Raw genomic sequence first — 12919 nt, 5'->3', positions numbered from 1 at the left:
TATGTATGAAAATTAAAACAACAGTAAATTTATGTAACAGATAAAAGTATCAGAACTGTAATAATCAAATCAATATTTGGTGTAGCCACCCTTTGCCTTTAAAACAGCATCAATTCTTCTAGGCACAGTTGTGCAAAGTTTTTTTATCTTGAAGAACTAACCACAGATCTTCTGTGGATGTGGACTTTCTCACATCCTTTTGTCTCTTCATGTAATCCCAGACACACTCAAAGGTGTTGAGATCAGGGGTCTGTGGGGGTCATACCATCACTTCCAGTAAGTCTTGTATGCTGAAGATATTTCTTAATGACTTTGGCTGTACGTTTGGGTTCGCTCACTTAGCAATTTGTAAATTGATAAAAATAAGCAATCAGCATTTATGTTTTTGAAAGCATTCTTTGTTTAGAGAATATTTCCACACCTGCCTAAAACGTTTGCACAGTACTGTACATACTGTAACAATGTACTATTCTTACACAAGGCTGTCACACCGGGAGAATTTCATACAAGCCTAATTGAAGGTATTGTGCTTTATTCATTCAGCAACAACTGTCTTATTGTGTGATGCAGTTAAATCAGCGCTCCCAATTAAAGCTCTAAAACCAGTCTTTAGGCTCAGCACTCAGCAGAAGCCATGGAAAGATTGTCTTGTCTGACTCAGAACTGCCGATGACAAAGATGAGAGATTGAAAATATCTCATTCATATCAAAAACCCTGAATTCAAACAAAAGCAAAAAATGATCTGATTTAATGCCAAAAGTAGCTGTGTGGCCATAGCGGTGCAGACTGAAATGGTGGATGAAGACAGATGTTGATAATTATAGGTGATGCAGTGGGAATAATTATGTGTAATGTGTTTTTTTTAGAACAAAACATTAGGGGAAATACAAAATAATTTAGGCAGAGGACAGAATAAACGGCTAGATTTAAGAATGACAACATTGCGACAAAAGATAAAGCGATGGATGCAAGCTGAATGCTGATAAGCCTGCAGGTTGAAAAAGACAGCATGGATAGACTTTAGCAGACAGAACAGGGACAGGGATGAGTGTAAAGACTGGGAGAGAACGAGAGGGTGTTAACATAAGATATGTGGATCTAACAACAAGTAAACAAGAATATATAGCTTACATTTCTGGTCCTTCCAAGTGACAGTGGGCTCGGGCCGGCCAATAGCCAGACAATAAAGGTTTACGTTCTCTCCCTCATTCACTGACACGCTTTTTGAGATGTTTACGATTCTTGCTGGCACTGAAAAACAAGATTCCACCATTAAAACCCGACCTCAAAATCACCTTTCGCTTTCATAAATTATTGATAAGGTTTTGCCTAGCAGTTTATTAAGGTGTTAAGGTCTTTGCCTTTCAGAGACAGGCAATCAGCTGATTAATGATCTGACCCAAGGCACTTGCTGAACTGTGCAACAATATGGTTGACCATCTATTTAAAATGCAATAGATCCTAAACCACTGCAAATGAACATCAAAATGCCATCCTTCTAACACTTGATCTAATTTGATCTTTTGCTCGGAAGAGCATCCATAATGCTATTCACTTCTTGGAGAAGATTTTACTTGTATTTCTTTAATATAGTGACCCTAAACACAAAGCACTGGTGCACTACATATGCTCTTAGTCTGACAACATGATGGACCTTGAATTAAAATGACCCTGTATCAATATTTTTAATTAGTTTAGCTCAGAAATTTGTAACATGAACTGAGGATTTTTATGTTATGCCTTTCCTGAGTGGAAAGCTTGCAGTGATAAAGCACAGATTGCAGTGCTGCTACTGCTTAAGGGTATAATTATTTTGTGTACTATCAAGCTCTGACTTCAATTGCAGGAAACTCGGAACCGAACATATGCGGTCATCTCTGCCAACATTTAGATCCTGCAGACATGGCTGCTGTAAAATGTGTTAGGAAAGTGGCTCATATAGTCACCTGTGACCAACCCATATCTTCTCTATTCCAGTAAAATGTTACTAATTCACCTATAAAAAAAATCTTTATTCTGTTGACAACATATAACTAAGCTATTAACCAGACTATAAGCTATAAACAATGGGAAAATACAGGGTGTGAGACATTCCTGGCAATCCTGCATCAATACTTTGTGTCACTCAAGAACAGTCAGTTTCACTCACTAAGCTGACTTGATGACTGAGCCTCAGTCACAATCCTGCACTGAGAGTCACTGCATTTAGTCAGATAGTTGGACAGCCTGCAGTGCATTTAATCTACTCAACACCCATGCTCTTTCATTTGAAACATGCCTAAAAATCTGTTTACATTTTATGGAAACTTAACAGACTACAGAAAAAAATAAGAAATGGGTTCAAGTCTTTTTAAACCTCACTGTCCTCCATGACCTGCAAAAGTCTTTTCTTTTGTTAATTGCAAAGAAATAAAACTACCTTAATGTTTATATCACAAACAATCCCTAACAATAACAATTAATTTAACATTCATTTGTAGCTTTAATGAAAAGTCCACATACAGTTACAATGGTATAATTGTTAGTATAATTTTGGGTCTGCTTAAAGATGCACTTATATGATTATTTTCTTGCAACAAAGAACACATTTACAAAACAAGAACTGGCTGCATAAGGTTAAATTTATTGCAAAATTATACATATAAGCTTAAATAAATACATGCACCCCATCTAATGTTTGATAAAGCTCCCTTAGCAAGTTGCAGCTCAACATTTTGAAGCTATTAACAAACATCTCACATAATTCTGGCTGGATAATTGATTAATGTTCTTATCAGAATGCGTATTTTCCTGGTCTTGACCTGACTTTTAAGTTTAGTTTAAAGATTTTCAATAGGGTTGAAAAAAAAGGGGCTTTCTAGAAGTTTAATGCAGTCTTCTTTTCCCATTTAAAAACTAAATTAATGTGTGTTTGAAATTACTTTGTTGTAGAAACACTCAAAAGTGTCCTAGTTTCAAGCATCTGACTCAAAATGTCACCCTCAGATGAAAGAAAATTGTTCAGAGTGACCAGTAGCAATCTATAAATCATCAAGACTCAGGCCCACTATAAAGTGTAAGCGGCTGAAACACCAGTGTCACCGTCCACAGTGGAGCAAGTTTCACATCAACGTGGACTGTGAAGTTGCCAAGCAAGTGAGAAGACACTTCCTAAAATCTGACCTTCAAGCTTATCTATAAATCACAGCTGCCCAAAGACAAAGGCCTAATTCTTTCTTCAGAAACGTTTAATTGTCAGAGTTTTATTGTTGTCATTTGAGCTATTTGGCCACAATGACTAGAAAGAGGTTTTAAAAAGTGAAGCTTGTGATTTCACACTTACAAATACTGTACTGTCTCTCAAACACGGGGATGGTAGCATTATGCTGTGGGTTGTTTAACTGCTATTGATACTGCTAGAAGTGGTTGGAACAATGAAGAAGGAAGATCAGATCCAAATTCTTCAACTTCATCTTAGCTTAACACCTAGATGTTGGAAACTTGGATATTTGGTATGTTTTAAGAGGACACTGATCAGAAACATTTATCAAAACAGATTTTAGAATGGATAAAGCAGATTAACAATAAGCTTCTGAAAACAACCCTTAAATCAAATTAAAATGTGTAAACTATGCATAAAAGCTGAGTTCTGGCATAAAAAAAACCCAGCTAGTTTAAATAAACTTTACAATTGCTGATACGAAGACGGGTTTAACACCCAGACAGATTTCTACCAGTAATATAGTTTTGTTCATGGCTATAACCCTGTGTTGTTTTTCTGTAACTTGCTGAGGGTCATTTGACCAAATACTAATGGAGTTGTGTGTGTATGTTTGAGTTTTATTCATAATTTTGATTATTTTTAATTAGAGAGAATTGGCATTAAATTTATTCCATCTTTAAAAATTAACATTCAATCTTAGAGGTCAAAAATTAATATGACCGTACACGATGAATGTATGTAAAGTTTTCCTTTGCACAGTATTTGCATAGATAAATTCTAAAGTTCCAATATAAATCCAAAATGCTGGCTTTGAATGAACCTTCATTCATATTAAAATTCAGTTGTGACATCTTAGCGGCTGACCTTGGACTATGAGGTAGACATGGGCGATGCGGGGTTTGTTGTTGGCTTGAAATGTGCAGGTGTACAGTCCCTCGTCCGTTACTTGCACCTTGTCGATGTGAATAGAAAATTCTCTGTTGCTGGTGTTGACCAGCGTCACTCGCTTGTCCAGTGACCACTTATCCGTTCCCGCATAAAGGATGTTTGAGCGGTTCAACCAAGCTTTGTGGGTCACCTCCTCGTCGATCCGACATCTGTGAGATGACATTGAGTGATTAAAATGTGGGAGGAGTTTTCACTGCACAACATGTAGGGGCAAAATCATAATCTTTTCATGTCTTAAAATGCATTAGAGAAGGCATTAGAGGATAAACAGATACAAACATAAGGTTTTCTTTTTTTTCTTTTTTATTAATTCTTCTACTTTTTTCGATAGTAAGCTGACAGGAAAAGGGGTGGAGAGATGGGGAAGATATGAAGCAAATGTTGCCTGGGCTGGGAGTCGAACCCACAAGGGGATGCTTCGAGGACTGAAACTTCTGAGTATGAGTCGTGCGTTTTACCACCGCTTTGCCCCAGTTTTCGTTTTTTAACTTAAAACATCTATTGCCACTTTCTGAGCAACATATTAGTTTATGTCAATTTTACATGTTAGAAAGAAGAACAGCATAATGCAAACGTTTTGGCAACCTCAAAAATGTGGGCTCGGACAGTCTATTCTGATATAAGTGAAAAGAAGTATCTTGCAGCATAATTCATACCACTTGACAATTTACACATTATGTCACATTACAACCACAAACTTAAATATGTAATATGTATTATGTATTAAAATGTATTTTATTGGAATTATATGTGAAAGTCAAGCACAAAGTAATGCATAATGAAGTAATAGTATAAGTAAATATGATTATCAAAATGTATTACAAATAAAAATATGTGTAGTGTGCATATTTAGTCAACCCCTCTGATTTAATTATTTGTAATATAACCTTTCATTGCAGTTACAGCTGCAAGTCTTTAGTGGGTATGTCTCACACAGCTTTGTACACAACGTTTTGTCCATTCTTCTTTGCAAAATAGGCTGGGCTTTGAATGCATCTAAGATGCCTCTGAATTTTTCAAGATTGCCAAGTATTTAGCTCCATTCGTCACCCCATTATCTCTGAGCAGCTTCTCTGTCCCTGCTGATGAAAAGCACCCCCACAACATGATGATGCCACCATAATGTTACCTCTTTCATTAATGGCTTCCTTACCACCACTCTTCTTTGTGAAGTGCATAAATAATAGTTATCCTGTCGACAGATGATCGCACCTGAGCTAAGGCTCTCTGCTGCTCTTTCACATTTACTCCTCTGGTTAAAGCTTTCCAAGTCAGTTGAGCTACACTTTCCATGGTCAGATAATAGATTAAACATTAATGAGGTCCTAAAAGATTTGGAATTTTTTTTAAACCTAACATTGTTGTAAATGTTTTTAACTAATGTTCTCTAACAAACCTCAGAGGTCTGTATTTATAGCTGTATTTATAACAAAAAAGGGATAGACTGTATTTATTAATTAGGGGATCTCTGGAGGCAATTGATTGGACTGGATTTTATTTACGAGTATGAGAGTTAAAGGGAACACATTTCATATTTTAATGTTTAATTTTATTTTCACTTCACAATTATTTGCTACTTGTTGTTGGTGTATCACAAAACACCCAATAAAAATACGTTAACGTTTGTGGTTATTTTGTTGTGCAAAACGTTTAACAATGAATGTGCTCTCTATTTATTTCAGGAAAAATGCTGTGACTGCAAAGGCAACAGCACATCATTTACCTCATTATCATTCCCATCAAACCATTCAATGACCCAATGTGCTGAATCAGCATCGCTTTGTCTAGCCACAAATTTTGCACCACCTCTTTTTCTTTAATTTGACTTTAAACTCTTCTGCAATGAATTCAAACTTTTTATGCCCCACTCTTAGAGAAAAATTAAGTGATAAAACATTTGGCTGAGATCAGTCATATGTCCAAAAACTGCTTGTAAGCAACGCATTGCATGCAAAGAGGCTGTATTATTCATAGCTTAGTAATTTGTTTTGTCTGGAAGCAAACTTTGAAAACCTATTTGGTCTGCAATTCAAGAAAGTTTTCTTATCCCCAAATTAAAGTTAACAGCAATAAATTGAAAAATCTGCCAAACAATGAAAAGTAAAATTGCACTGCTGGAGCACTGTGATTTACTTTTGTGTTGTGCAAACCTGACAAAAATGCCAAAGCTCTGACATCAAATGCTTAGATTGGCCACTAGATGTCCTTACCCAGCTTTAACCAGTACGAAAACAGTCTTCTGAAGTCCTCATGTTTAAATGATATGACCTGGATAAATATCTCTGAGGTAGATCACTTGCCAACTTACAGGCAGTGGCACAATGCATAACAACCACAGTACAAGCGAGCTTGGAAGTCTTCAACAAATAGACTGCAAGGCACTGATGTGTTCAGGTTGATACAAGACCAAAAAGCAAAGTGCTCCTTATCATACTGATAAAGATTAGTAGCCTGTTTGTAGCTTGTGGGTTTAAATAGAGAGACGTTTAGTGATAAATCCCTCCATAACAATTCATTATCTATGTACACACATCGTCTAATAATCTATTTTTAAAATTAATCACTTCTGCACTGATGCTGTTGTGATGAGACTGTGTGCCCAGAGGAAATGAGCACCATAATAACATCAACTGAGCCTCATCTTAATGGGCTGCATCAAAGCCAACACAACAGCATTGTCTAAGGCATAACAGAAGTATTTGTGCCACTTGGGCATAAGCAATTTGCATGAAAAGAAAGCTGTTAAGTCTTTTGTTTAACAGCTATGCACTGACCAACACAGACTACAACCAAACAGATATGTTTTTGTAATAAGTTGCACTGATTAATCCATGTTGCAATCGTCAACACTAGAAATGCAGTTTGCACTTGATAATAAAGTAATAAAAACCTAAGAATAGAACCCATAAACCTAAAAATAAGAATAGATTAGAATGAAAGAGAAAAAAGTCACACTGAGAGGATTTTACCGCTTAAGTTTGTGCTTAAAAGAAACCCTATGTATTTGACTTCACATCAATAAAGCAGCTTAAGCCAACACGTCCTGATGACAATATAGATCTTGCTTCTTTGGTTTCCAACTTTGGTGGAGACTTGTTGATGCTGACAAATATTGACCGAGTTGTATTTGGCTTCACAACAGCATGTATGATTTTAAAGGAAGGCCCACTCCTCTTTCAAGGGAAAACTCTGGGACAAAAAGACAAATTTGTTCATATTTGTTAGAGATGTGTACACGCAAAGGTGATTTAAGCAATGTTGACTGTACTTTCTTTTGGTATTGCTGAGTGTAATACCAAGCGAGGTCATATCCAGGGGAAAAAAGCAAGTTAGCTTTTTTACTCAGTTGGGAGCCAGAAAAAGCTGTGCTTTCTACTTTATCACGCACAGTCAGATAGGTATGGTTTGGACAGAGAGGATGTTCACCCATCCATGGATGAGGACAAATTTATTGCCTCCTCTGGAAAACTTGGGCAAAATGCTGTAAAGGAAATGATTTCTTATGGAAGTAGCATAGTCTCACTCTGAAACAAAATTCAGCCTTTAATGTAAGGAAAAGTAATTTAGAGGTTGGAAAAATTCCATCTTTGATTTTTGACAAAATCTTAATTGGTATACATGAATTAACTTTTAGACTAGTCTGGATAAGGTTTCATATTGATCTTGCAACCATGCACAGTGAGCAGGAAGGTGAACCTGCTGTCAAATTCTTATCTTGCTATACACGTTGGCATACACAAGTCTTAAATGCTTAAATGCATATTGTAGGATTTCTAATTGAAGTTATGAGACAATTGGCAAATAAAGCTGTGTGACAGGTGGTGGAAGGGCAAACATGTTTTTCATATAATCAGTTGGTGCAGGTGTAGGATCAGGAGTTACCTCAAAGAGACGCTTTCGCCCTCCAGCACTGTGATGTTGTCCGGCAGGTGTCCGAATTCTGCTCCTAGCACACTGGACCCTGCCAAGAAAAATGAGAGAAGAGTGCAATGAGCATCCAATAATGACACCAGATGCTCCACGGCTGCTCATCAATCTTTGCTCAGGTGTTTGAAGATGCAATACCTCAACAAGTAATCTGCAGTGGGGATGTGTCCTGCATCCTGCTCACTTACTTCTAAAGGAAAAGTAATAACTATACAAAACAAAAAGAGAGTCATAACGTCTGCACTGACCTCCATACTTGAATAATAATTCGGTTTTACCCAGCATTCTGGTGGGATGCGCATTCATTGAACAGCGCTGATAATGAGCCAAGGGAAGAGGATTCACACGGAGCTGCCGGAGCATGAAATGAAGGGACAGCAACGGTAACAGAAGGGATGCTCATTCTGCCTACCAATACACACACAGAACTGGAGCACATGCGTGCAAAAGCACAAACATATACTGTATCACCAACTCTCACAAGAGCAAACACTTTGTGGAAGCCATTAGCTGAAGTGGAAAAACACAGTTGGCATCTCCGAGCGTCTTATTGATCTAAATTAGTTTGTCTGCAAACAATTACAGCTAAAAAACTATAAGATGGATGTGATGTTGCATAGTAAAGCATGCTGCTCCCCCTGTAGGACAGGTGGCACTTTTTATCTCAACTTTGCTAAAACACAACAGGACACCAAATATGCTGGCTCGTATGCTCCCTCCTTCTCTGATAATCTTTTATTCCTTCTTCGTGTAACATGACCTCAATATCTCAATAGGTTTTTGCTGGGACCTATCCTGGAGGTTTAATAAATGGTGACTTTATGAAATGAAGCTGCCGCTCTCAAGTGCTAAGAAGCACCTCAAGGTTTTAAGTAGATGTGTAAAGTCAGAGACACGTTCTGCACGGCAGATGAGAACCTGCTAAAGATGAAAGCCAGAAATGATGGCAATACACATCTAAGAAGATGAGAAATATGGGTTTTAAATTGGAGATGGTTCTTTTGAGGAATCATTATTTGATTGCATTGAATAATGAGACAGGGTTTCATATTATAATGGGCATCTTGCATCAGTAATCAAAAGTTCTTAAAAAGCGTAATAAAAAGTACTGCTACTGATGCTAAAGAAAAATTTATCATTTCTTAATAAATACAAGCTATTCTTTGACATTAGGACAAACAAAATTGCTGTACAATGCCTTGTAGAGGTATTCACACCCCTGGAACTGTTTCTCAATTTGCCATGTTACATCCACAAACTCCAAGGTATTTTATTGTGACTCTATGTAACAGACCAATAAAAGATAGAATGAAGTGGAGGAAAAACATCAAATCGCTTCTGTTGCTTTTCTTGCCAGCAGAAAAATCATTTGGCATGGAGCAGGGAGAAAAGTGTGTGAACCGACACATTGGTTGGTGTTTTGTGTGTAACACATGCTATCGTATCAGCACCTAACCTCCTAAAAGTCACACACCCACTTAACACAAAACACATGTGATGTTTGAGCCAGGTATGCTATGTGCAGTCAAATATTAACACCTGAAAACTACATCCCCACAGCATCATGCAGTGGGGAAGCATTTCTTCTGCAAGACAAGAAAGCTGGTTAGAGTTGAAGGGGAGGCAGAGCTAATCACAGGTTAATCCTGGAAGAAAACCTGTCAGAGGCTACTAAAGACTTGAGACTGGGGCAGTGGTAGAGACACACAACAAAAGCCTTGCAGCTGTAATTTCACAACATCGAAATTGTTCAAAGTATTGACAAGGGGGGGGAGTGAATACCAATCCAGACCACACTTTCCAGATTTTATCTGTATCATATCTATACCCTTTGTTAAATTCCACCACTATGCATTATTTGTGTTGTCCTATAACCTAAAATCATATTATTATACACTGCAGTTTCTAGTTGTCATGTGACAAAATGTGAAAAACTTATGAATACTTTTCCAAGACAATGCAGATGCTTAAAAGGAAAAAAATCGTTAAAAGTATCAACATAAAAGAGGCAAGAGATACATTTTCCGTTGCTATAGTGAGAATTTTCAAAACACAGGGTGAGTGAGAGTATGTTTTCCAAAGTGTCATGCTGTCAACAGAGGAAAAACAAAGGCAGGGGATGTGTGCGTGGGAAAATGGTGGTGGAACGGAGGAAACAAAAGCTTGTGGAGAGGTTTTATGTTGAGATTTTATGGCTCTTTTGTGTTTTTGTAAATGTAAATTAGGTTTGTCTTCCCTGTATGGATAGAGCATGGTACTGAAGGCTACACACTTGCAAGTGTAATTGTATATTTCAGTGTGTAATGACTTGTGTGTGTTTCATTTTGCTGTGTTGCTCCTGACAGATGCAGGGTATGATTGTGTATGTTTTTGTTTGTGGACACACCAACAGGCAGAAAGAAAAGAGGACAAACTAATGATGCCTCAGAAGAAAATTGGCCCTGAAAATATCCCACTAAAAGCTGTAATCGCATTAATGGGTGCTGCTGCTGCCACTGCTGCTGCTGCTGCTGCTGCTATCTAGGCCGGCCAAAGATCTGAGAACTGGCTCCAGTCATGAAAGCCTTGAAGGAGGGGCATGGTATATTAGCTGCTGCATCCAAAATTCAGAGACACAAGTTTTAGGTTTCTTTTCTTTGAACACTGAGGAACAATGTTGCATTGCTTTAATAGAGTGTATGCTTCCTCTTTTGTAGTTGTCAGCTGTGTTTCAGCTGTTCCCTTTAAAGTGCTTCATACTCCACACACCAGGCTTTATTTGGGTTAATTTAATTCAGTTCCGGAGCTTGGAGACATGTATGACATGCTGTCATAAAACATCACACAATTGCAATTATAGCCACACACATAAAGAGAAGATGCTCCCTATTGTAAAATATAACACTGGGGCAAACCATTCTACACATGCACACACACACACACACACACACACACACACACACACACACTTGTTTTGATAAAATGAATGCTATATGGAAACACTAAAGGCTCCAAACAACATTGTGAAGGTTGCAAACCAGCAGGGGGCTATTCCCATTTCCCTACTTAATTCTCATCTTTGCAGCTCAATTGGCACCACAAATTCTAAAACCTGCATCACCCAGTCCCCATTCCAAGGCAATGCGTATCGTGATAACCAGGTCAACACATCTGCCACGTCCTCCCTCTTCCTCACACTGAATCACCGGACAAACTGCAGACAAGCACGTTTGGATACACACAAGAAATGACGCAAGATGCCACACATGATGGAATTCACTGTGACATCAAAATCAGAAAAGATTCCTTTCATATTTCTTAGATAAATAAGACACATACACATGTACGCTTTTATTTGAAAACTTCCACTCAATGATTCATGCACTCACCTGCTGCACTATATAACCCTTTCTGACCTCTGCCGCTCTCTCTAAATGCATCAGTGAAACAGGACCTGCATTTCAGCGATGGGAAACCACCTCTCTCCTCCCACAAAAGTGCCCTTTAAAAATGCTGGGATTTCAATACCTTTTGTACCTGAGATTTCCTTGTAAAGTATCATACAGTTTAATTGTGAAATTGACATACTCATGGGCATGAAAGGTATTCACTGAGTCTTTAATGAATTGTTTAAACCATTTTTTTCAGCATAGAATGATCACAGAACAAACTACTTCAATGTTTTTTGTGGATTTTCTTAGAGCCACCCTCACTAAAATCTGGATAAATGTTCTTTAACATGTGCCCAAATGTGCCACGCACTTTTTGCAGCCATCAATAAGCTTATAACATAATTCTGGCCTGATAATGATCCCTTTGCTTGGGAGAATTTGTAGAGTTTATTTAATTTGGTTGGTTTCCAATCCTGGAACTGGCCTTTAGGAATATTCCACACACTTTCAAAAAGGTTTGGTGTCAGGGCGAATTCAGAGGCTTGATGTGTAGGTTTGTGGTTTGTGGCCTGTTGGAATGTCCAATTGTGTCAAATGTTAACTGTGTTCCTAATAGATAGAAGTAAAGTTGAAGAATTTGGGGGTAGTTCTCTTGCACTATTCTGACAACTGTGTGCAATGCATTGATACAAGAGGATGAAAATACTTGTGACGATTATGCAGATATGATCAGAGTTAATTAGATCAAACAACTGATTGTTACATGTGACAAGCCCTGTGAAAAGCAGCTATATAATAATCACAATTAGTTTGGCAGATGAATGTTGCTTTAGCCCATTTTCCACTGGCTCAATTTGGGTCTACTCGACTCCAATCAGCCCGCTTTGCGAGTATTTCCATTACTATTTTTCCCGTACCGGTATCTACTTTTTTGGTCCCTGCTCCTGAGCTGGTCTGACCGGGGCTGAGTCAGGACTACACATGATGTGAACAGACTGCTGTGCACTGATTGGCCATGGGACCAGGAGAAATGACGTTTTTGCTGAGGTAGTGCAGGGCAAAGGTAGTAAAGCTCAAGAGCGACTACAATAATATTAAGGAACACATTTGTTGGAGCGGGTCATACAGAAATATAATTTTACTCTTTACAAATTATAAACCATGTCTGAAGGCTGAAAGAAAAGAATGAGGACACATCAGCTTCCTTAATGTTATGCAGGCGGGGTGATATATTTAACAGCATCCTAAACCAGCTGATTATACATAAAATCAGCTGTTCAGATGCACAGATATTTCCCCCAAAACACACAAAACAATACCACCATGAAACAACGTGTTTAGTGCTGAAATTTATTGACCATACTTTAGCAAACCAGCATCTGCAGGAGGAGGGAGCAGGCAGAGAACAGCTGCCTGTAATCAGACTGGCTGCATCGGATCAAACAAGAGGAAGAGCCCACTGAATGTGCA

At 38.0% G+C, this 12919-nt stretch overlaps 1 protein-coding gene across 2 annotated transcripts in view; it reads right to left on the bottom strand.

Moving 5' to 3' along the window:
- iglon5 (IgLON family member 5) overlaps positions 1-12919 on the bottom strand; it is a 198676-nt gene that overhangs the window by 25216 nt on the left and 160541 nt on the right. For both annotated transcript variants that reach the window (XM_047361422.1, XM_047361421.1), the window contains exons 2-4: positions 8034-8112; positions 4068-4300; positions 1133-1252 (exon numbers count right to left, since the gene is read on the bottom strand). In XM_047361422.1, coding sequence (XP_047217378.1) covers positions 1133-1252; positions 4068-4300; positions 8034-8112 — 432 coding nt within the window. The remainder of the gene's footprint in view (positions 1-1132; positions 1253-4067; positions 4301-8033; positions 8113-12919) is intronic.

The sequence above is a fragment of the Girardinichthys multiradiatus genome, chromosome 3, assembly GCF_021462225.1.
Source record: "Girardinichthys multiradiatus isolate DD_20200921_A chromosome 3, DD_fGirMul_XY1, whole genome shotgun sequence".
Classification (NCBI taxonomy): domain Eukaryota; kingdom Metazoa; phylum Chordata; class Actinopteri; order Cyprinodontiformes; family Goodeidae; genus Girardinichthys; species Girardinichthys multiradiatus.
This window is presented reverse-complemented; position numbering and strand designations above follow the sequence as displayed.